At 48.2% G+C, this 25033-nt stretch overlaps 1 protein-coding gene and 2 long non-coding RNA genes across 5 annotated transcripts in view; 1 reads left to right on the plus strand and 2 right to left on the minus strand.

Moving 5' to 3' along the window:
* Positions 1–1412: 1412 nt before the first annotated feature.
* Positions 1413–17218, minus strand: LOC122470634. Of its 2 annotated transcripts, none has more exons than XR_006293963.1 (3): positions 16446–17218; positions 2149–2327; positions 1413–1850 (listed from the first exon to the last, which is right to left on the minus strand). It is a non-coding gene; the product is annotated as an uncharacterized LOC122470634 (long non-coding RNA). The 2 variants fall into 2 exon arrangements; XR_006293962.1 differs by having other exon boundaries at positions 1413–1760; positions 16446–17058.
* On the minus strand, positions 10786–16051 carry LOC122470633. The gene is made up of 2 exons (XR_006293961.1): positions 13253–16051; positions 10786–13125 (listed from the first exon to the last, which is right to left on the minus strand). It is a non-coding gene; the product is annotated as an uncharacterized LOC122470633 (long non-coding RNA).
* A 103-nt stretch (positions 17219–17321) lies between the features above and the next one.
* The window catches only part of GATA6 (GATA binding protein 6), a 32229-nt gene continuing 24517 nt past the window's right edge, over positions 17322–25033 (plus strand). For both annotated transcript variants that reach the window (XR_006293960.1, XM_043558443.1), the window contains exons 1-3: positions 17322–17563; positions 18962–20127; positions 24683–24849. Coding sequence is in view for 1 of the 2 variants with exons in the window: in XM_043558443.1 (XP_043414378.1) it covers positions 18999–20127; positions 24683–24849 (1296 nt within the window). In the remaining variant the exon portion in view is untranslated. The remainder of the gene's footprint in view (positions 17564–18961; positions 20128–24682; positions 24850–25033) is intronic.

Below are 25033 nucleotides of genomic sequence, written 5' to 3' on the forward strand. Positions count from 1 at the left end.
CTGAACATTACCCTTTAAACACCATTCTTCAGGGGCGCCTGGGTGGCACAGTTGGTTAAGCCTCTGACTTCAGCCAGGTCACGATCTCGTGGTCCGTGAGTTCGAGCCCCGCATCAGGCTCTGGGCTGATGGCTCGGAGCCTGGAGCCTGTTTCCGATTCTGTGTCTCCCTCTCTCTCTGCCTCTCCCCCGTTCATGCTCTGTCTCTCTCTGTCCCTCTCTCTCTGCCTCTCCCCTGTTCATGCTCTGTCTCTCTCTCTGCCTCTCCCCCGTTCAAAAAAAAAAAAAGTTAAAAAAAAAAACAACAACACCATTCTTCAAAGAATCCAAGCATAAAGATGAAGGGAAGGTATTCTTTTTTTTTTTTTTTTTAATTTTTTTTTAATTTTTTAAGTGATCTCTATATTCAACGTGGGACTCGAACGTACAACCCTGAGATCAAGAGCCAGCCAGGTGCCCCGAAGGGAGAGTATTCTTTAAAATTGGACAGTATCGGGGCGCCTGGGTAGCGCAGTCGGTTAAGCGTCCGACTTCAGCCAGGTCACGATCTCACGGTCCGTGAGTTCGAGCCCCGCGTCGGGCTCTGGGCTGATGGCTCGGAGCCTGGAGCCTGTTTCCGATTCTGTGTCTCCCTCTCTCTCTGCCCCTCCCCCGTTCATGCTCTGTCTCTCTCTGTCCCAAAAATAAATAAACGTTGAAAAAAAAAATTAAAAAAAAAATTAATAAAATTGGACAGTATCGTATGTTAGTATGAACAGCAACTCTCATTGCATGGTGCAATTAAAACATGAGGTAGGAAATAAGCTAATTAAAAAATTTATATCTACGTTATCTTATTTCCTTGTGATTTATCTTCTTTCCTAAAAATAGCATGTAGGAGAAAGAAATTTTAGATTAGGTGGACTTTCTGATGATCAGTATCTTGGATTTTAAAAAGTTACTAATATGTCTGTTAAACTAGTTTCTTTTCTTTACGGCACCAGTAATTAGCATTTACCGATGGGACAGCAAGCATCTGCATTTGCTCACACAATCAAGACTCACTGTGAACTCAGTGCCTCAGAGCAGGTACCCCTCCTGGTAAGTGTTGTTTTGTTTTATTTTTAAGTCATTTGTGTCCCCGGTGTTTGTCCTTGTCCCTGGCACAAAGTAAGCACTGGATAAATATTTGCTGACTGATCTACTGACCCACTGACAGCCAGACTTCATTCACATCCAGGGTGAGGGCCCAGCCTGGGCCTTCCTGAATTCCTGGGATTTTTTTTTTCTTATTTCAAAAAAATAATACATGCTCATTATAGAAACTTGTAAAATAGAAAAACTCACACACACACACACACACACACACACACACAGAGGAAATAAAGGCCCTTCCTTATCTTGCCAGCCATAAAGATGATTACACCATAAAGATGAGCATTTTTCCATTTATTAAATATTCTTCAAAAACATGTTTTTTAATGGCAATAGAATGATCCATTGTGTGGATATGCTATATTTAATAATTTCCTTGTTGTGGGTCATATAAATTCTGTACAATTTGCCACCATTGTGATGTTACACAATAAGTTCTCCAACTAGTAAAGCTGATTATCAAGTTACTTTCCGAAAAGATTATATCCGTTGAAGTCCACTTGCTCCATAGATTTTCAATGCTGACAGTTGAGAAACAAGGGTTTCGAAACTACTCCTTTCCTTTTGAACGGCCTTCCGTGTCATGAGAATGAGCTAGCCTTTTCCTGCAGGCTTAGTTCTGGGCCCCTGTGAAGGGTAGGGTAAATCACAGGGGAGTGGATAATTTGGAAAACACGCCTGGAAACCTCAGTGTAAAGTGAAGAGAGAGCATTAGCCCTTAAAAAAAAAAAAAAAAGTTTTGGGATACAGCAAAGAGCAATAGTACCCCAACCAGAGTGATTAATAACACAAAACAACTAATATTATTATGTTGGTTGTGGTCACTTTATTCATGCCCCCACATTATTTTACAAAAGATAAAATCATGCTAGTGAAAAGGAAAAAAATATCTGGGCTGGAAACTAGTCAAAAGGAGAGAGTACTTTAAAAAACAATTAACATTCAATAAATAAATAAAAATTTAGAATAAAAAAAATTAGGGGTGCTGGGTGGCTCAGTCTGTTAAGTGTCCTACCTTGATTTCAGCTCAGGTCATGATCTCACGATTTGCAGGTTTAAGCCCCGAGTCGGGTTCTTCGTGGACAGTGCGGATGGAGCCTCCTTGGGATTCTCTCTCTCTCTCTCTCTCTCTCTCTCTCTCTCTGTCCCTTTCTTGCTTGCACACCTGCACGCACACACATGCTCTCTCTCTCTCTCTAAATAAATAAATAAACATTTAAATAATAAATAAAAATGAAAAATATTAGCATTTGTTTCTGAGGAACAGATTTGCTTCACTCTGAAACAAAAACTTCATTTTCAAAAATAATATATCACAAAAATTTCCAAAAACAATTGGCCACTATCATAAACAAAAATTCTATTCTGGCCCTTGTTTTTTTCTGCATCTGCTGATTCCACCTCCAAGACTGGTAGATCAGGTGTCAGACTGGAAACTTTGCTCAGTTCCTAAAGGTATCCTTCAGTTCCTAAATATCAGACATACGCATCTCTTTATTAAGTCAGCATTCAAAACGACTGTGAGCCATTACAAACATGTAAAGTATTATTATTGCAAAAGAAGAGCTTAACTATTTAAAATTTAATCCTTGGTAGGACAATTCTATTTCCAGGTGTCCAGTCAAGCAAAGGCTGCAATACTTGGAACTCTGTGGAAAGCTCTAGAGATTGAGCTCTGGGCTCTGAGCCAGTTGTGTGGTGGGAAACCACCATTTTAGAAAGTGGGATTTTTAGAATACAGTGGGAGTGAGACTGAAATCAATCTTTATGTGGGACAATTTTACTGAGAAGCCTGAGTGATTGACCCTTTATTTTATTTTGTGTTTTCACTGATTGCCATGAATCCCATTCCAGCTTCTTTTTCCATCACAAGCCTATTTATTACATTTTACAGCTCGATGGCTCATGAATAAACACTGTAACCGCCATTAGTCAAAAAGAGGATACTCTGTAGAGAGTTGGGGTAATGTGCTTTTATTAATGTGAGGGTAGTTGGGAAAGCAGTGTTGACCCCCCTTTCTTTGTACATTTCTTTAGACAGTCTCTCATGGTTAACCTTGTAATCTTAGTGCATGATTGACTAAAGACAGACCATCAAAAGTGAACTAAAAGCCAATATAGTTTTGTCCCAAAGCATGCTGGGAAGCCAATGGATGCCAAAGCTATTTTTTCAGGAGACAAAGAATAAGTCATATTTCTGGGGCCCTTATGTTTCCCTTCAACAAGGAAGTGGAATGGGAATGGAAGGTGAAAGACGTGTGACCACTTTTAAATGATGCAAGAAAAGATATGTTTTTCTATTGACATTTTCCTTTCTAGTGGCGGTAGTTGATCCAAAGGTTCTAAGCTGGAGTGAAGGTTTAAGTAGCCAGGATTTGGAAAAGAGAGTGGGGATCTGTGGTTCGGGGATCCTAAAGGATGGAAGTCGATTGTACTTTAGGGTGAAGTGAGCAGAAGTAAAAACATCCATTTCCATCCTCTGATCCCCACACGTGTATGCCTGCCCTTGTTCATCTAGCTTTCTTAGCTCCATAATACCTTCCTTGGGGGGCTGGGGCTGGGGGAAAAGGGAAAGATGGTTTAGTGGATATTGTTGGTATTCTGCCCATTTCTCCTCTATCCCTATCTCAACGGACCCACATTTTCATTTTAGTTGACACCATCACCCACGCACTTTGAGGCAAGATGATCTTTGCTTACTCCAATCAGCCCATTCCACTTCCAAGCTAAGGCCAGTGGTTTAGGTGAGGGTATCTGACCTACAGGTTCCATCAAGGTGAATCTCAGATTCCTGCTTGAGATCCTAGGACTGGGGTGCTCTCTCTCTCTCTCCTTGTTCCAGGAAGTACAGGAACCATTGCAGTCCTTTTGCCATCGGACAAGAATGACCTAAAGATGAAGTCAACAAAGGGGGCAAGCACATACAAGGAAGTGGTGGAAAAATGGAGCAGGAGCTCCTGGGTTAAAATGATTCTGAAGCTTGCCCCACTCTGAACTTCCAGTTACACGAACACATGAGTATCCTCACTGTTCGATGCATTTAGAGAAGATGTCTGTGTCTTAGAACCAAAAACATTCTAGCTCTTCACAGAGGGGTGGAGGTATCATTTACCTAAGCATATTAAGGTCCATGTCTAGGGGCTGTGTCTTCCTTCTTCTTCTTCTTCTTCTTTTTTTTTTTAAGATTTTATTTTTAACTAATCTCTACATCCAATGTGGATCTTGAACTTACAACCCTGAGGTCAAGAGTTGCACACTCTACTAACTGAACCATATTGCTCATATTAACCTACAATGTAGATTCAAAACACATGCAGTGAACAACACTAGAAGGTAATACTGTTCAGGTATACACAGTACTGTATAAAAAGAGGGGGAAGGACAGATTTGGGTTCTAACCATTAGCTATCATGTTATTTCTATGGGAATATCTGCTTCAACTTCCAAATAAGCAACTTACAAATGAACTTTTGGGGACCCTCTGGATCTCAGGTTTCTCACCATGATGTCACATCAGAGGAAGTTTAAGGTATCTTCTAGCTTTATCATTCTATGATTCTTTGTTACCAGTTCATTTTAGGTGAATAAAAGTGAAACCCTGTAATAGGGCAGCATTCTTGAATAGTATGGCACTTGAGGATTGTGCATTTCCTGGTCAGCAAGCTGTATCTTGTTTGTTTTCACAGCAGTTGAAGATTTGCCATCATTATTTTAACCATTTTTGAAATTCTAGGATATTGCTCACATCTTGCCTTTAAATATTTATGCACAGAATACCTTATTTCCCACAGCAAACTCATTTTTTGATTTGTTAGCTTTATGGAAACCTGAGATATCCAAACAGGCTCGCATTTCTAAGCAAAAGCTTAGTGTGTGCCAGTCATAAATCTGTTCTTTTATGTTATAACTGATGGCAAAAGGCATTGCTCTTGAGACTGAAATCTGTTCTTTATTTTTTTTTATTTTTCAATGTTTATTTATTTTTGAAAGAGAGAGAGAGAGACAGAGCACAAGCAGGGGAGGGGCAGAGAGAGAGAGAGAGACATAGAATCTGAAGCAGGCTCCAGGCTCTAAGCTGTCAGCACAGAGCCCGACGTGGGGCTTAAATTCATGAACCATGAGATCATGACCTGAGCTGAAGTTGGACGATTAACTGACTGAGCTACGCAGATGTCCCTGAAATCTGTTCTTTAATATTGGCACAATGGAAACAAAAGAGGAGCGTGTGGCCAGACTTGAAAAAGGAAGTTGCATTTCTGCTTCACATTCATGGTAATGGAGATGCCACATTAATGTTCAACGAATTCTTCCTGATTTGAACAATTATCCATTAATTCTTTTTTTTCTAATTTTTAATGTTTATTTTTGAGAGAGAGAGAGAGAGAGAGAGAGAGTGGAGGAGGGGCAGAGAGAGAAGGAGACACAGATTCTGAAGCAGGCTCCAGGCTCCCCAACATGGGGCTCCAACTCACAAACTGTGAGCCAAGTCAGAAACTTAATTGACTGAACTACCCAGATGCCCCAGCCATTAATTCTTTAAGTTTATTTATTTATTTTGAGGGAGAGAGAGAGAGAGAGCATGCATGAGCAGGGGAGAGGAAGAGAGAGAGGGAGAGAGAGTCCCAAGCAGGCTCTATGCTGTCAGTGCAGAGCTCCACTTGGGGTTGGATCCCACGACCCTGCGATCTTGACCTGAGTTGAGACCAAGAGTTACATGCTTAACTGACTGAGCCACCCACGTGCCCTGTGCCATTAATTCTTTTAAAGTGCTCTTCCAGCCCAAATGTCCATCAGTGGATGAATGGATAAAAAAGATGTGGTATATATATATATATATATATATACACACACACACACACACACACATACATACATATGATGGAGTATTACTTGGCAATCAAAAAGAATGAAATCTTACCAATTGCAACTATGTGGATGGAACCAGAGGGTATTATGCTAAGCGAAATTAGTCAGTCAGAGAAAGACAAATATCATATGACTTCAATCATATGTGAAATTCAAGATACAAAACAGATGAACATAAGGGAAGGGAAGCAAAAATAATATAAAAACAAGGAGGGGGACAAAACACAAGAGACTCTTAAATACAGAGAACAAACTGAAGATTGCTGGAGGGGTTGTAGGTGGGGGGATGGACTAAATGCGCAAGGGGCATTAAGGAAGACATTTGTTGGGATGAGCACTGGGTGTTAAACAGGGGATGAATCACTGGAATCATTATTGCACTATATGTTAACTAACTTGGATGTTATATATATATATATATATATATATAATTTATAAATAAATTATAAAAAATAAAAAATGTGCTCTTTCCAATTGGCTTAATAAATTATTGGCTAATATAGAATTCTGAACACAGGCAATATAATATTCTAAGTGGTTGAATTAGGAAGAAAAATGTGGAAAGTATTCTAAAGTTGGAAGGTAGTAGAATACTGTGAAATAGTCCATAAAAACTAAGAGAAAGCCTCAGCTGCAATGATAGTCCCAAGATAGCTTCTTTAAGGAGTAGAAAATTTCCACAAACTCACAAGCTGTAGTCACAATTTGTTTGTATTAGGATTTTTGGATCTGAAAATGACTCATGTACATATCACTTGATAATCAGCTATAGCCAATATAAAATCCCCTGCGAAAGTAGCTGTTCAAACATTCTGGTTGAGGATTCTATTTAGGAGTAGAAAAAAAATTGAATTTTAGGAAGTCATATAAAGAGATCATTGTTTTGGGATGCCTGGGTGGCTCCGTCGGCTAAGCATCTGACTCTGGATTTTGGCTCAGGTCACAATCTCAAAGCTCATGGGATCGAGACCCATGTGGGGCTCTGTGCTGACAGGGCAGAGCCTGCTTGGGATTCTCTCTCTTCCTCTCTCTCTGTCCCTCCCCTGCTCATGCTCTCTCTCTCTCACACTCGCTCTAAATAAATAAATAAATAGCGAGTGAGTGAGTGAGATATCATTGTTTTTAATGCGAAATGATGTGGTGTCGATAATGCTGGACTTTATGCTTTGAGTTTGGAGCGTTGTATCTGAAATTTTCAATATTATCACACTCAACAGTTTATTCAACAAGCTTTTAGTGAGTGCCTTGTGCTAGACACTGTATGTGTTAATGGGGAGATAAAAATGAATGAGGCATGATCTGTGCCCCTCAGGTCTCACAGATTAGAGGAATACAGGGATGCAGTAAAGACAAGCCACCGGTGATTTACTATATGTCAGAATGACCACAAAGTGCCTATGCAGAAAGGGGGCAGCCATAATCTTGGGGAGTGCAGGGGGGTGGGTGGACAAAGAAGAGGGCCACTGTGTTTGAGACACATTGTGGCATTCTTTGCTGGTTTGGGGATGGATTTTACAGGCACTAGAATCATGTCAGTTGTGACTGTGGGCACAACATGGGGAGCTCATGAGGACAGAACAGGTGCGGAAACCCCAGGCCAAGTTGTAGCCATCATGCGGTGCTTTCTCAAGTGAGAAAGGTTATTGACTCTGCCAGAAAGAAGAACCTTTTTCATTTGTTAGACATTCAAACATTTGTACCCTGGAAGAGGTTCATTGCCTCTGCAACTTTCACTTTTGCCTCTGATGTAAACATGCCATGCTGGGCAAAAGCCTATGACTCCATTCATAGATCAAATTGTTGGCAAATCTGTCATTGTGAAGACAGCATATTGGAAGGTGCTATACTTACAGAAAGGGTGAGTTTATGATCTTAAATAATCTGCAGAAGGAAACGTTGGATATTCCCATATCTTTAGTTTTCTTTATGCCTTTGATCACCTTCCTACCTAATTTTTTGAGCGCTTAATACCTCCTCTCTTCCTCCTCATCTCCTTTCCCCTTAAGAGCTGGCCTTAAGTAGAAATCTGTGTTTTTACTTATGTATCAAACAGTTCAAATCTGCATGTCGAGCCAGGCACTCTTCTTTATAAAAATCAACTTACTTAGCCAACTCACAATTCTTTGGGGATGGCTACTGTTACTACCACCCCCTTTTTACAGATAAGAAAAATGCGAGGTAGAGATATTTAAAAACTTGCTTGAGGACACACAACCAGAGAGCAAGCTGCAGAGCTGGGATCTGAACCCAGAGCTCCACACTCTCAACCTCCACGTGTGCTTGGTCTGGCCACAGTGCTAAAGTGAGGATATATTCTGTGCTGCCCACCAGCTCAGCCACTGGGTAGGCTCTTTCCTATTCACCAAGGCTTTTTCACTGCTGCTCAGAGCAGGCCGAGCTCTTTACAGAAAGATGCCTTTGAAATGCAAAGGTTGACAGCTTTATTTGTGGATCCACACTGTGGTTTTTGGCTGGAGTCGGCTGGGCACCGGCTCTGTGGTAGTCAGCCTTTAAAAATGGTGTAATATTCACACTGTTTTTGTTGGATAATTGCGTGCCTTTAATTTGTGGTATTATAAACAGAGCAGTAATCTGGTTTAGGAGTATCCAGAAAGTTATTTGATATCCATTAAGTCAAGTTGCTATTTTTATTCACCTCTGTAGAGGTGAATATTATTATGGTCCAGAAAAAGCAACACTGTAATATATTCTAATGGATGTATCCTGACAGATTGGGGTGGGCGGGGGGGGGGGGGACTTCTGAAGAAGGTAAGGAACAATTCTGCTTCCTTCCTTAACAGGTGAGCACAATTTTCCCTTTAAATAGTATGACAGTTTAGCTTTCTTTAGAATATGAAATTTAAAAGGAAAAAAAATCACACCTTTTTTAGTTCATGGATTTGAAACAGTGATTTTTTTTTTAAAGACCTACTTAAACCACTGCTGCCTAAAATGTTTACCTTACTCAGAAAATTCTGAGAGTTCAAGACATTTAAAAATATTAAATCAGGTCCAAATAATTATTTAGTAAATGTGAAGTCCCCATACAGTAACCATATGGGAAATAAGAATATTCATCATCAGTAGTTGCTTTTCATCAGTATCCTGTGATTTAAAGTTACTTATTATACACTTATAGACAAAGAATAGGTTATTTAGATAGCATCTTCCATCCAGGCATTTCAGTGGTTTGCAAACTTGAGCCTGAGTTAACTGTTCAGTCTTTGGAGATGAATCATTCCTTTTGTTTAGCCCATTGGTATAGTATTTAGATTAACTTGTAGGTTTGTATTTAACCTGACAGAATCCAAAGAGCCAGATCAGCCATATGCTAGCAGTCTTTCCTGGGGCCCTGACAGAGCTACATGCAGGGAGGAGGGCTCAAGTCATTAGTTTGTGATTAATGTTTGTGGAAAGTAATATTTCTACCATTTTATGGATGGAGCAACTGAGGCACTGAGAGGTTAAGTGGCTTGCCCTTGATCACAAAGCTGTTTAGTAGTTCCAGGCAAATCAGGCACTGATGCAAGCTCACCATGATTTTGCATCCAATTCTCACCAATTTAAAATTTTGCAAGTTACAGTTCCTGTACCTGCCGGTGGGCAGGTTACAAACCGGAAGTTGAAACTAACACGAGAGAATGTTGACCATCATTTTCTCCAGGAAGGAAGCCACTAAAGTTTGCTTTGGCTAGCGGAGCTGGCATGGGGGCTATCGACTCCATGGACCCAGCCCTCTTGGACTGGCTGGCTCTCTGCTGATCCCCCAAGGCTTCTGTCCATGAGGATTCAATCAGCTTCAGGGCTGCTGGCCGGGGTGGGGGGCAGGAGGACTGTAAATCTGGGAAAGCTGCAAGTATTCAGGGTCTTGAACTTTATCAGGTTTGAATGTGTGATTGTGAAAGTAAAGAGCAGAGAAATGACAGCACTCAGTAAATCAAATATAGAGAAGATCAGGACTGTCAGAGACAAGAGAAAAACAGGCTCTGGGCACAAACGCCACTGAAAACCTGCAGGCAGGAGGAGACTTTTATGTTCCCTCCAGACTGTGCCTTCTGAAAAACAAATCTCTTTCTCTGTCACTTTATCTAGAGAACGGTGCTCTTTGTTTTGTCCCATGGATTTCTCTCTTTAAGTTTTCATTATTGAAGTTTAGATCTTGTTTTAGAAGATGGGGTGCTATATGGGGGGAAAACCCCAACAACAACAGAAAGAAAATTAGTTGAAAAATGTCTGAAATGGCCTAGATTTTCCTCTATCAATAATGTGTTCGTTCCATAGCTTATGAGTGATCTTTAATATTCTATTCCTTAACAAAATACGACTGTAAATAAGTGTCCTGCATAAATAGTGATACCAAACTTAAAGGTGAAAAGTGTGAGGTGACCTAGTCAGATGACCAGGTCAATTTAATTAGTCCCCCCAACCCTTTTATCTAATGCCAGTCCACAGGTTCCCCTCCTTCATGGCCCCATCTGTTAACTCACTCCTATCTGCTGCCAGAAAGAAGGGGGGAGAGGGGGGTGTGCTGTTGCCGACCAGGATACTTTTCTCAAGGGATGAGCCTCAAGATTACTATCTTCATCCTGGAGAAGAGGCTGGAGTCTGCTGCTGGGATTTGCAAGGGAGAACAACAAGGAACGTTTCTTCTTCAAAGGAACCAAAAGCAAGTAAAGAACTGTGTTTGTCTCAGCCCACACTTTCCTACCATAATGCAATCAATAAAATCCTCAGTGCTGGTACCTAGAAAAAGCCTGAGGCCTCTAATGAATGGCAAGACTCAAAGTTGAATGGGTGCTGAAAGAAGTTCTTTCTTGGAAATTAATTTGCTCCAGGGAACAGCTGGGTCACACAAGAAATTGAAATTCGGTGTAGTATATGTGAGTCTATTACAATATAGATATTGGTAATAATAGTTCACACTTAACATAGTGCTTACTAGGTGCCAGGTACTCTTAGCACTTTCCATTTAAGAAATCTTTTAATCCCCTTAAACAATCCTATCAGGGAGTTACTTTTATCATCCTCATGTTACAGATGAGAAAACTGAGGCACAGAGAGGTTAGGCAATTTGTCCTGGTCACACAGTTAGAAAGTGGCAGAATCAAGATTGCAACCCAGGCAACTCTCTTAGTCTGTGAGCCAGAGTGACTCGGTTCTTTACAAACTCACCGTGAAGCCTAGAAGACAATATGAGCCTGGGTAAACTCTTCTAGGGAAAGGCTCAAACACCTCCCTCCATCTTTGAAACTGTCTGTGGTACTTTGCCTAACCGGCTCCACAGAAGTCCCAAACTTCTAGACTGTAAACACTTCAAAACTAGGAGCTAACTCTTCTAGTTCTCTTTGTGCAGTATATATACTCAGTAGTGTTGTTGGGCAAGCGCAGGAAACTGGAGGGCTGCATATGGGTAGACAACTCTCGGTCCTGATTCTCTGCATATTTGCAACATAACTGAATGCAGAGGTCATAGTTCTGGGTGGCAAATGCAGTAATTTTTTATTTTGGGGGCATTTCTCTCCCCTTTAATTGACTCAAGGAGGAGCATTAGTTACTTAGCAAATCTCCAAAAGCTTATCACCTCCTTTTCTGCTCCCTCTTAGCAACATTACCCCCTCCCCCCCAACCAAGAAAAGAGAAACAGAAAGGTCTCTGAGCTGAGACAGCTCTGGGGCAGTGGCATCTGGACTCTGACCCTAGAATTGGCATTATCTGCACATCTAGTGATACCAGCAAAATTCAGGTCTTTCATGTCTAGTGTGTTGGAAATTTCTGTCTCTTTCACCTTTGGGGGAGCAGAAATGATCTCTTTCCTTCTGATGCTCTGGTTTTTCCTATCGCTCCCCCCCCCCCCAGGGGTGGCTGGATGAGGGGGAAGGATTAGATGAGGTGGATGGCTTTGGAGTTCACCTTATTTGGAGGAAGGCAATGAGAAAAGGGAGTCATCTTTAACTTCTGGGACCCAGCATGAGGTGACAGACAGAAACCGAAGATGTTAGATTGCCTTTGGAATTCAGAGTCCTGTCTCCAGCTTCACCACAGAACAGAAGGGGACAGCACAAGATCTAAGAGGAATGAATCCCCGTTGCAGGGAAGCCAGCGCTGTCTCTCTAACCTGCCACCCTGAAGGTTCTTAACTACCCATGTTGCAAAGTGGCAGAAAAGGCTTAGGTGAGACTAGAGTCCGGGGGAATGCTACATCTACTTAAGGGAAGAAGAAATGGCTCAGTGCGGAGACCTCCAAAACGTGGCACCTGACTCCCCAAGCCCCCTCTTCAGTCCTGGATCAGGAAAGTGGATAGTCCTGCCTCGCTTTAGTGAAAAGGATCACCCCAGGGGCAGGGCCTCTGCCCAGCTGGCAGCCCTAGGCTTTGTGTAGTTATGCCAATAGTAATTAATAATGATAATAAACACCGCATTTCATAACCAAACCCAACCTGGGGATGACGGAGGGATTGGACCTCTGCCTCCCACCTGCACGCTCTTCATTTGCGAGTCCACACCCGCCGCATTGGCCTCGGTCTAATTCAGCTGTCCAGTTCCACCCATCGGTTCTGACCGGGGTTCCAAAGAAGGGCTGCTCCAGACAACCAGAGATATGGAATAACATCGCCCCTCGGCAAAACCCCAGGGAGTGGGGGGTGGGAAGGTAGAATTATTCAACATCAGAAAATAATAAAAAACGGGACGGTAATTCAGGCCCCAGTGAGCTCGGCTGAGTTTTCCTGGCAAGTGCAGGGTGTCTGTTTTGGGAGCCCAGCTCCGTCCGGCCTGGAGTCCCACGGACCCCGGGACCCAGGCAGCCTGGGGACCTCCACATTCCCGGTGCAGCGGACACAAGTCCCGCCGGGCCCGCGGAGGTGTGCGCCAGTGAGGCCACGATCTCAGGGTGTCAGGGCGCAGCCAGGCCGCGGGAAGGGAGGCCGGCGCCGGGTGGAATGTCTTTATCGGGATCAGAGAGCCACAAGCTTTTCCTCCGCTTCTTTAAGCGATCACGGATAGACACCTTTCGATCTTTTGTCAGGCATCTTGGCCCTTAATAGCCAAATTTATTTGGGTTAAAGCGGCCTTGGGAGAAGCCGGGAGGGAAGATCTTTCGTCGGTCATGGGTGGCCTAGATAACAAGCTTTAAAAGAGAGAGGGAAGAAGAAAGTAAAAAGGTTAATGGATGAGGGGAGGGCTAGGAGGCGCCCAGCGTGGGGCTTTTACAGCGACCCTTCTCTGGTCGCCCGCTTATCGCGGCCCTAACTTACCCGCGGCGTATGAAGTACATTAAGTCACGTAAACAGCGCGCGGGGAGGAATGCCACCGCGGTGACCTCTCCGCGCCGCGCTGGCGGCCCGGGGCTGCGGGGCGAGGGGCCGCCGGGCCGGGCCTGCAGCAGCCGCGCGCGCGCGCCGGGACTCGGTGCCGACCGCCCTGGCCCGGCGTTGGCGCGGCAAGTTCCCAACTCCTGGTGACCAGCGGGGCGAGAAGGCGGGGAGCCGGACGGAGGGGGGTGGGGGCGACCTGGCTTTCTAGGCTGCGCAGTTCTCGAGCTCCCGCCGCCACCACCTGACTTTCCTAAAGAGTGTTTTTGGGCTACCGAGAATTAAAGAAAAGAGAGAGAGAGAGAGAGAGAGAGAGAGAGAGAGACAGACAGACAACCCTCCCTCCCCCACCCCAAACACCGCCTGGACTCTCTGGACGCGCTTGCATTGGATTGGCAGCCGCTGAGTCCGGGGGACAGGCCGCCCCAACCCGACTATTGGGGCAGGATGCTGGCTGGGGTGGGGGCACCGGGGCGACCCGTGTCCTTCGTCAAAAGCGTCCCAGGGACAGCAAGAGATACGGTAACGGCAAGAAGTCCCCAGAGATCTTTTTTAAAACTCTCAATTTAAAACTACGTTTTAAATCAGAAATTGTATTCTTTCTTTCCGAAACCTCGCTGGAGCAGCCGGGAGCTTTGTGAACTGACAACTTATTGAGCTTAAGGTTTCGGGGGGCGGGTAAAGGCGTGTCGTTTCTCGGTCCTCACCCGGGTCTCGCCCTCCTCTGGAAACAGAGCACCACTGGGTTCCCAAACACCCCTTCGCATTTGGCAGCAAAGCCTCCGCCCCCTGCCCAATTGGCTGCCGGATTCCGGCTGGATTCGAATCGCAAATAGTAGTGTGGCGCAGCCCAAATAAATCAGCCTTGGGGACAGGTCGCATTTCGGAGCCAGCACCTCTCCGAGGGCGAGGAGGGCGGCTTGAGGACTGAAGGCTCACTCCAGAGGGGCCCCTCCTCGAGTCTAAATAGTCCGGGGAGAAATAATTTCGTTTCAGTTTAGTAAATCTCCTCAAAAAGGAGACAGACGGAAGGAAAAGGAAAGGAAAAAGATAAAGAAAAAACCGCGAAGAGAATAGAACTTCTAGCAGCCTATTCACTGGGGAATTATGGGGGACTTCTCCAGCTCTCGGGTTCCTCCCTAGTTTGGGGTGCACTTCTTCCCTCCGCATCCCTATTCCGCCCTCCTTTCTGGACCAGCTGGTGTGCTCAAAGGAAGCGCGGGACCCAGGGTCCCTTAGGGGTGGCTTTGAAAATGTGCCACTACTTCCGGGAGTGTTTTCCCCAGGGCCAAATCCAATGCATTGGGGAAATGGTACACTGGATGGGTCAGGCAGCCTTAGCTTGTTGTCTGGATAAACTCTACGGGTTAAACGGTTTTGTTTTATTTTTAAGCGAACTGAAAAGAAAAAAAAAGAAAAACCATTTTACTACCCCTTGTCTCCTTTAGTTGGAAAACCAGTCTAAAAAAAATTGTGACCGTGCAAAGGAGCAAATTGCAACTGCCCACCCTTGTTTTAGGCAATGTTAAAAAGAGATTGGGAATCTGGAAGGCAAAATCCCGGGCGCCTTCTCGAGCCATTTGAGACCGCACGTTGTGGGGTCGGTCACGGTCTGTCCCAGCGGTGTCAGGGCCGGTGCACCCTCGTACAGCTGCTGTGGAGCTGCGGGGAAAGCATGTCCCTGGGGGCTTAGCTATTGTCCAAGGAAACTCAGACACCTTCATACTTCCTAATATAAAGAAACACACACAACAGGAATCAGGTTCGGGTCTGGGTCTTCTCAGGGCTCAGGCTTGGAGGCCATTCACATCCTGGAATCTAACTTAGCCAGAGGATTTTTAAAAACTCGTCCGCATTGGAAATCACCTCACTGAGATATGAATTAAGAAAAATGAAAAAAAAAAAAAAAAACAAACCAAAAACAACACCTTTGCTTTTAAGAGTAAAACTGAGAAGCACTTGGCAACAATTGGCCCCAAAGAAAATCAAATGTCCACAACGTTTCTCTAACTGCTTACAAATGAGCTTCTGAAAAAACTGAGTCTGTTAAAAACTTGGTCGGAAACTCACGAAAAACCCAAAAGAAAGTAGCTTTCAACCCTGGTCGGAGTTAAGTGGCAGGCGGACGTCAGGTCAGCTCTTCTGCCAGTCCCATTCGATCGAACTCAGGTTAAAATTTAAAGCCCCTGAATCCTGCTCCGGTCGCCGATCTCTGTTCCAGAGTTTTCTACCTTCACTGGTTCCGATTGTGGCCACATTGAAACTGGGAACCGCCACAGTGATTGGGGGAAGCAAAGAGGAATGTAATAAAAGTGACTAAATTGGATGAGAACGGTTTATGGACCGTCTTAGTAGCAATTGAAAAGTCAGAAGTGTTTAGCAGCAATTTACAACGAAGAACGGAAAAAAAATTAAAAAAAGAACTCTCTTCGACTTCCTCGATTCGGCGACCTCCTCCCCCTCATTGCCAGGGTCTGTCCCCTTCTCTCCCTACAATACACAGGTTCACAGCTCACTATTATAGTGAGGAAACATACTTTCAGCGACTCAGTCTCACGACCTCTCTAAACCATATTTTACAATGTCCCTACCTACCCCGGTTCAACTCTCTTAGTCTTGTCTTCCTTTTCCAACTGGAAAAACACAGTATTAAAAAAGGAGAGAGAGAGAGAGAGAGAGAGAGAGAGAGAGCGAGCCCAAATGCTTTCAGGGAGACTGACCTTTAGAAAATCATTTACTTCGATTTACCTGGAAAAAAATTGTAAAATCCATTCTCACAAAGCAACTCCTCCTGCCCTAGTTAAAATTCTCTCTCCGCGGCCTTCTGGGGTCACGTCTGTCGGAAGAAATGTTTTTGTGCGCTAAAGGGAGCGAGACATATATCACAGCTCCTGCGGACCAACCTGCGGCCGCGCGCCTCGCTGCTGACAGATCGGCGCTGATAACCCTGCGACGTTCATTTCCAGTCCCTTTGCCGGCTCAGGACCGTATCAGTTTGTACACAGTTGTGATAACCATTTGGAGGGAGAGAAGAAGGGGTGTGTATGTGAGGGTGGGGGTGGGGAAGCGGTACTTCCCGCTGGGTCCAGGGAAGTTGACCCTCCTCCCCCTTTCCAATGACTTATCCAAGACTTACCTGAAATTCTCCAGGATAAGCTCAGAGCAAACGGGACACCAAAACTTGGAGAGCATCTTGGGGCGCGACTGGGGTGGAAGCCCTTTTTTCCATCACGCGCACCTTCAGGGACTAGCCTTTAAGTACACCAGGACCCCGAATGAAAAGGTTTTTCCCAAAGGTTAGCTGGTGAGTGCAGACGTGAACTCCCGAAACCTCCTGGGAATTTATAGTCTGTTTCTAAAAAGCAGGGTAGAGATAAGAAGCTGGGCACTGGAGTTCCTTCTTTTCCATATATTTGGATCCTCGATCCCCGGTGGCCACTACGACCCGAACCCCAGGGTCTCGAGAAGAGGTCGGGGAAAGTTTAAGGTCAGTCCCATACAGCTGCAGAACAACAAAAACTCTTCTAACGTGGACAGAAGAACGGGGCAGGCCCGAAGAGCAAAGCACTTTCCCCCTCATTCTGGGGGGCACGTTGACCCGAAAGCTGGCGCATCCCTCCCGCCGCGGTGGCAGCGCGGGGCTTTGCACAGCCACTGCTCCCCCCACCCGCCCCCGTGAGTGCGTGTGTAACTGGGGGCGGAGGAAAGTGCTGCGCCGCCGGATGGGTGTGGGTCGCCAGCCAGGTCAAGCGTTCCTCCACCTCCGCCCCTCCCCGGGCGTCCCAGGGCTCTGCGCCCCCTCGAAGGGCTCGCCCCCACTCCCGGGAAGGTACTCTGGGCTCGGCCCACAACCGCAGGCTGAGCGGCGCTCATTGTCTGCCCTGGTGGCGCGTTCCCCTCCCCCCGCCGCCCGCGGTCCCCTCCCCACCCTCTTTTCTCTCCTCCCCTCACTCCCTCCTCCTCCTCCTCCTCCTCTTCACCTCCAGCGCCCAGCTGCTCGCGCAGCGCAGTTCCGACCCACAGCCTGGCACCCTTCGGCGAGCGCTGTTTGTTTAAGGCTCGGTGAGTCCAATCAGGAGCGCAGGCTGCAGTTTTCCGGCAGAGCAGTAAGAGGCGCCTCCTCTCTCCTTTTTATTCACCAGCAGCGCCGGGCAGACCCCGGACTCGCGCTTGCCTGCCGGCGCCCTCAGCCTCTCTCCGCGCTCAAGAGCGGTCTCCGCGGTGGCGGTTCTCCATGCGCAGCGCGCACCCGAGGTTCGGCTGCTTCCTCTCTTGCTCGGGCTCCCCTCTTTCCTCTCCCTACCCCCCACCCGTCACGGGCCCTTCAGCCCCGGACTCTCCGGCCCTCTGCGGGCCGCGGTCGGCTCTGAGGGTGTCTTCCTTCTCCTGTCGCGGCCGACTGTAGCGGCTCCCAGGTTCCTGGGACACCGCGGACCAACTTCTGCTGTCTCTTCCTCTCCCTGAAGCGCTTATCTGCGCACAGCCTTATCTCCGAGTTATCTGGCGCAAAGGGGCGGGAGCCGGCAGTCAGGCGAGCAGAGAGACTTCTTTCCTGCTATCTGGCCCGGGTCTGTGTGTGGGCATTAATTTTAGTATGGTTATCTCCGATGAGACGAAGCGATTTGGAAAAGTAGCTCCGAGGAGGCCCTCCCGGCTGCAGTTCGCCTCCCTTCCCCACTCCCTCCGAGTCTCCCCGTCTTTCTTCCTGCTCTCCCCTTTGGGGTGGCCTCGGCTCCGGGGCGGTCTCACACGCACCCCCCCCCCCCCAACCCTGCATTTCCCCCTCCTCTGTGCTCCGCTCCACCCCGCTACGTCCGATTCCGGAACGGTCTGGCCTTTCCGCGGTTGGGGATGACCACAGGGTGGGAGGGGGTGGCTCAGCCGGCGTGAGCGCACGCGCTGGTGGTGCAAACTCGAGCCGTGTCTAAGGTGTGCGGCGCCACGGGGACTAGTGTTGGGCGTGAGACTCGGGCCCCGCGGGCAGCCAGCAGTGCCTGGGCCCGGAAGGTCAGAGACTGTCGTCTCCGCCCCGGCGCCCCACCTTCCCTGGGCTGAATTGCGCTTCTCTCTGGAGCTCGCACTGCGTCCCATCAAGCGTAGTCGGGGAAGCTCTGGGAAAGCCAGTGTGGGAGAACGCGGCGGTTTCGTTTTCGGGGACAGGTTGCCTTCCTTACGCTAACGATTTTCACGCGGGTAGACCTCACACTGAGGCACTCCGGGCTAGGGGCACGTGTAGCGAGGCGGGACAAGGCAGCGCCGACCAGCACAACTACTTTAAAAGTTCTTTTGTGTGTCTTCGGCAGAGAGGGAACCACTTTGGGGCGGAAGGGAAACCTCCGCCAGGCTTCTCGTCACCCCTGGGATCTAGCGCGCCGCAGATGAAGGATGCTGCGGAGAGGGTGGGCGGGAGGACGAGGGGACCCAAGTGGTGCAGGCAAGGGAGGGCGGATATCCCGGTCCTGGGAGGACCCGGCGGAGACTGCCCAGGCTCCGTTCCCCTCTCCTTCCCCAAACCCCGCGCCCAGGGCAGAAACGGGATGTTTGAGAAATCTCATTAGCTAGAAAAGGCAGTGGAGTGAGATGTGTGGCCTGCGCGTTTGTAACCCTTTTTGATTTCTCCTCCCGTCCCTGCCTCCCCTCACCCCGCCTCAGGAACTAGAAGTTAGCTTGGAGAGGCGCCGGACCGTGGATGGCCTTGACTGACGGCGGCTGGTGCCTGCCGAAGCGCTTCGGGGCCGCGGCTGCCGACGCCAGCGACTCCGGAGCCTTTCCAGCGCGGGAGCCCTCCACGCCGCCTTCCCCCATCTCCTCTTCTTCCTCCTCCTGCTGCTCCCGGGGTGGGGAGCGTGGCCCCGGCGGCGCCAGCAACTGCAGGACGCCTCAGCTCGATACGGAGGCAGCGGCGGGACCCCCGGCCCGCTCGCTGCTGCTCAGCCCATACGCCTCGCATCCCTTCGGGGCTCCCCACGGACCTTCGGCGCCCGGGGTCGCAGGCCCCGGGAGCGCCCTGTCGAGCTGGGAGGACCTACTGCTCTTCACTGACCTCGACCAGGCCGCGACAGCCAGCAAGCTGCTGTGGTCCAGCCGCGGCGCCAAGCTGAGCCCCTTCGCCCCCGAGCAGCCCGAGGAGATGTACCAGACCCTCGCCGCCCTCTCCAGCCAGGGGCCGGCCGCTTACGACGGCGCGCCCGGCGGCTTCGTGCACTCGGCAGCCGCCGCTGCAGCGGCCGCGGCCGCGGCCAGCTCCCCAGTCTACGTGCCCACCACCCGCGTAGGCTCCATGCTACCGGGCCTGCCGTACCTGCAGGGGGCGGGCAGCGGGCCCGCCAACCACGCGGGCGGCGCCGGCGCGCACCCCGGCTGGCCTCAGGCCTCGGCCGACAGCCCCCCGTACGGCAGTGCGGGCGGCGCGGCCGGCGGTGGGGCCGCAGGGCCCGGCAGCGCCGGCTCGGCAGCAGCGCACGTCTCTGCTCGCTTCCCCTACTCGCCCAGCCCGCCCGTGGCCAACGGCGCGGCGCGGGACCCCGGGGGCTACGCGGCAGCGGGTGGCGGTGGCGCTGGCGGCGTGGGCGGCGGCGGCGGCGGCAGCCTGGCGGCCATGGGCGGCCGCGAGCACCAGTACAGCTCGCTGTCGGCCGCGCGGCCGCTGAACGGGACCTACCACCATCACCATCACCACCACCCGAACCCCTACTCGCCCTACGTGGGTGCGCCGCTGACTCCCGCCTGGCCCGCAGGACCTTTCGAGACCCCAGTCCTGCACAGCCTGCAGAGCCGTGCCGGAGCCCCGCTCCCGGTCCCGCGGGGCCCCAGTGCAGGTAAGAGGCGCGCCGCAGCCCGGGGGCCTGAAGCGCTGGGGCCTGTGGGAGGGTGTGGAGCAGCTGGTTGACTTGGGCCTTGTTTTTAGAGCTCTTCTGTCTGGGTGCCTAGAGGTCTGCCTGGCCCCAGGCCGGATTTGCAGAACTTTGGCAGGGCCACCCAGAGTCTGGCAGTGTTGATGAAGTGCTTCTATTTTGCGGATTGTTTCAGTTCCTTTCCACGAAGGAGACAAGGTGCGCGTATTCATCTCAGTGCCTTGGAGAAGCTCGAGGGACTTTAACAGTGAATGGGGTGGGCAACTGGAGAAAAAAAGCCAGGGAAGGAACTGACAGGGCCTGAGATCTGTCACAGACCCTAATTTGCCTAAATGGGAGAATGAGACTCTACTGGGGTGGGTAAGTTTAGGGGAGTGTTGGGCCCTTGATTCACCCTCTCCTAAAACACAGTCTCACCCAGTTCAGCTCTCCAGAGGGGAGGAATTGTGTTTTCCTCAAGGAGAGTATTTAAGAGCCCCACAGTGGAAAAGGACCTAAGGACCAAGTTGGCTTCCCCTTCAGTGGGAGGGAGAAAAGAGGGGGATACCTGGGCTGGTCAGCCTTCTGACTATCCCGAGGGAAAGCTGGTGGAGAGGCCCTTTGGTTGGACATCACCTGGGCCGTGGTGTCTGGGGCTGCTGCCCCTGTCTGCCCCTGCCAGGCTGGGACCCAGGGATCCTGGCACTCCCACATCTGTTTTTCATCCAGAGTTCAGCCTACCGATTTTTCACCAGTTTTCCATGCCACCCATACTTTCATTCCAATGTCTGGGGACAATTTTGGGTGAACTGGGAAAACACAGTTGTAAAAATACCTGGAAACACCCCATTTTTTCTGCTCAAGCAGAGGAGGTTATGAACTGTGTTAACCTGGCCTGACCACTCTGGCTTCTGTTCTCAGCTGCTGCAGTGTTGTGGGTACTTTGTGGTGCTTTTACAGGTCTCTCGCTTTGTGTTTAACCCGTTTGATAAACTGACAGACTCCTAAGACAAAACTTTTTTTGGGGTGGGGGGGCTGTTGTTTGTTTGAGGCCAGGTGTGGGAGTCACTGAGGTGGCAAAGAGGCAGGAGGCATGTCAGCTTAAATTATCCTAACTGGTGTCCTCACACCCTAGGTCTGGGCTTTTCCTGGGAGCCTCAGTGCTCGGTTTTGGGACAAGTCTTCTGGGGCCCCTACTTAGTTAGGATCAACTGAGGAATTGCCAACCTTGTACTCAAAAGACACACTGGAAATGGCAGTGGCCTGAAAGTGAAGGATCTGACTTGAAAAGCCCTCCTGGTAACACTGGGAGGGGGCAATGGGTTATTTGGTAACAAGCCCTCCCTCTCTTTCTCTACCTCTTCTAAGACTCTGGTCTCAAAATTCCCTCTGCTTTCCTCTGGGAAGCTGGCCCTGGAGACTGTCTTCACTGCGGTGTAGAGTGGGTAGGGAGGGCCCTGTTGAGTATAGACTTGAGACAGAGCGCTGTCACCCTTTCTGTGGCACAGGAACCCGTGGCTGGCTCCCTGGCTGGAGCTGAGAGACTGGGAGGTGAGGAATCTTCAAAGCATGGGAAGGGGGTTGGTGGTTAGGGTGAGGCTTTTGTCAGTCGGGAATCCAGCGGGGAATCCAAAAGAGTGTGTAGGGTTGGGTAGGGGCAACGCAGTGGGAGCTGGATCCTGCAGCTCTACTTATCTCCTGACACACCTTAGTGTAGTCTCCATGCCCCTCTTCCCCTAGTCTTCCAGCATTTCACAGGACAGAAAGAGAAGTAGCCCAAAAGTCATAATTGGAGTCATCGGATGTTTTAAAGAAACTTATTTTGTATAGAAAAGCTTTTCAGACAGAGGCAGTAAAGTGCAATAGTAGGCGAGTTACAAATTTCATTTTAAACCTAGCTTATCCTTTCACTAACTTTCACTAACAACAACCCAAAACTAGGAAGGGCTTGGGAACACCCAGCTTCTGCATAGAGTCTTTTAAGTCAGGAAGCTACTGAGAATCAGCCAGTCTGGGGTTGGGGGAGGCAAAAGACCTCTAATTTCGGTTGTCTTCACAGGTGTTCTCTTGCTAGAGAAACCTTGACCTCCAAAACCTCTCCTCCCAGCTTCCTAGCTAGATTCCCTGCCTCTCCGCTTCGATTTTTTTCTTTTTTTAAACAGACTATTTTTGAAGGCACTCTTTAATAGATTTAGGCAGACAGCAGGGCTAAACCTTAGCGCTGAGCTCTCTCTACCTACACAGTGTGGAGGCCTCTGGGAACGTGCTCCATACACCTCTCCCTGATTTTGATGGTGGGTAGGTGGTAGGGAGTCCTGGGGGGAGTCCTCACAGCGCTACAGTCCTGGAGCCCAGCGCCCTCCTGAGCTCCCGAATTGTGTTCCATTATTTTCAGGGTCCTGCGACGGCATTCGCTGGCTGTGCCCCTCTCCCCACAGCCTTTTTCTCCCCCGGGGATCCCAAGTCATCGTATTGGGAGACGATAATGAATTGTGGGGGTGAGGGTAGATGGGGAAACTGGTGAATGAATGTCTAGCCCAATCAAGATTTTGTAATTGTTAAAAAGTTTTCTTATTTTAGTCAAAGGATTGTAGCTGCTGGGTAAGCAGTAGGGAGAAAATGGGAGCTGTAGATTTGATTTAATTAAAAATAAACAAACTTTGGAAATTTTATTTATCCAAAGTGGACTTTAAGTTTTGTCTTTGGGTTTTCAGATGACTAAAGAGATTTACCTGGAGTGTTCACGCTGTCTTCTGGGAGTCTTTATTGTTTCCAGCCTGGGGGAAGGAGGCCAGGCGTAGGGCTGGGTTCTCCAGGGAATGCCCCACTCCTCTATCGAGAGGGTCTCTGATAGGTAACATTTTAAAGTCAACAACTAAGACAAATACCTTGTTTAACTTCAGTGTCCTTGAAGTCCTGAGCATTTTACTGATTACCGTAGTCAATAGTGGCTTTTAGGGCGGAGAAGAATAAATCTTTGTGATGTGTTGTAAGTTGCTGTATCCCCATGACAACTTTGAACTCCAGTTATGTAGGATGCTAGTTTCTTTTAAACTTATTTCTTGAGGAGGAAGGAGACTTGTTTTGTAGGGTAAATAGTATTAATGGAATTAAAAACTATTCATGCCAAAGACACATTTAAATATCTTTACAAGTAGAGTGGTAGAAACAAGCTGTAAATTGCTTGGGAATGAGAAGGAATAGAAAGGTTTGCTAGCACACAACTTCAAATAAAACTTTAAAATGTAATGTTAATTTATTTTAAAAATTGATTCAGAAATGCTTCTTAAAGAAAGCCAAATTCGGACATTTAAATCCTCTATAAATAACCCTAAACAGAAGGATATTTTTATTTTTTACGAAGTCTATTTTAAAAGTACTTATTTAATTAATAAGTACCTATCTTATTTTATTTGTCTTTTGTACCTATCTCATTTTAGAGAGTACTTATACATTCATAGTTAATCAATTTTTTTCATAGGTAATCAATTTAAGCAGATATAATAAATGTTACAACCATTTATTTTCAAGATTTTTTTTTTTTTTGGTTATGAACAGGTTTAGGTTAGTTGTAAACACCAGAAACCACCCAAATAGCAAAATGACATAAACACAATTTAGATCGATTGCATGAATTGATGAATTGAAGTTTTAGTGTAGGAAAATAGGAAACAGTTTTATTTAGCACTGAAATGGTTTTAATAATGTTTGAATCAGTAAAATAGCAATCATTTGTAGAAATTTTGCAGATAGAAGCAGTTAGACCCATGTGGAAGTCAGAATGTTTTAGTGTTCGGTCCTTGTGGCATGAACATAAAACTTAACATTTATCTCTGTGTGTTAATGTTGGTGTCTTTTTTTCCCCTTAGGAGACCTGAGTCACTTTCTAATCGATAAAGTGCTCAAGAACAGTATTTCTCATTTCACTTGTCTATTTTTTTTTTTTTAAGAAAAGGAAGGGGGCAGATATAGTAAATACTTTAAATAAAAGTGACTTGGGATTTATAGAAATAAAAAAATTACTTGGGCCCTACTCTGTCCCAGGATATTTGTGGGTTGCTGCAGGGGTCAGTGATCCGTGTTGATATTGTATGGCTTGCTCAGTTTTGATAAGTGGCACACTGTAATTAAGATAGATTTCAGTTTTGAAACGCTTGGGAACAGCCCAAAAGGAGGGGTCAGGGGACCCAAAGTGACTTCCCCACAGCTCATCTCAATTCCGAGGTCCTTGGAGACAGAAGGAGGATGATTGGGACTCAGCCTTCAGCACCATATCCTCCTGCTCCTTTCCTGGGGTTTTACTGGTCACTCCCAGGGCTGCAGAAGTATTGGGCAAATGCTGAACCAGAGCAATAGTGACCACAGCCGGCTCCTGGCTTGGCTGCGGAGCAGAAAGATCCGTGGGGAAGGGCGCGGGCGGGGAGGCGGGCAGCGCGTCGCCATCACGCGGCCAGGGGTACCGGGGGACTTCCGGGGGGGCCCGGGGAGGGCAGGGAGCAGCGCGACCTCACCCAGCCTTTTGTCCCCGCTCTCGTCGCAGACCTGCTGGAGGACCTGCCTGAAAGCCGTGAGTGCGTGAACTGCGGCTCCATCCAGACGCCGCTGTGGCGGCGGGACGGTACCGGCCACTACCTGTGCAACGCCTGCGGCCTCTACAGCAAGATGAACGGCCTCAGTCGGCCCCTCATCAAGCCGCAGAAGCGCGTGGTGAGTGTGAGCGCCGCCCTCCCCTGCGGCCGGGCCCCGAGCGGCGCTCCTCCAGCAGCCCGGGCGCTTCCGGCTCGCCCCGGGTGCCCCCCGCGGGAACAGGTGCGGCGCGGCCCGGGGCCACCAGGGTCTGCCGGAGCGCGGGAACCCAGCTGTCCCCTTCCTTCCTCGGCCACTTGAGCGC

Source organism: Prionailurus bengalensis, chromosome D3 (genome assembly GCF_016509475.1).
Source record: "Prionailurus bengalensis isolate Pbe53 chromosome D3, Fcat_Pben_1.1_paternal_pri, whole genome shotgun sequence".
NCBI classification, from domain to species: Eukaryota; Metazoa; Chordata; class Mammalia; order Carnivora; family Felidae; genus Prionailurus; species Prionailurus bengalensis.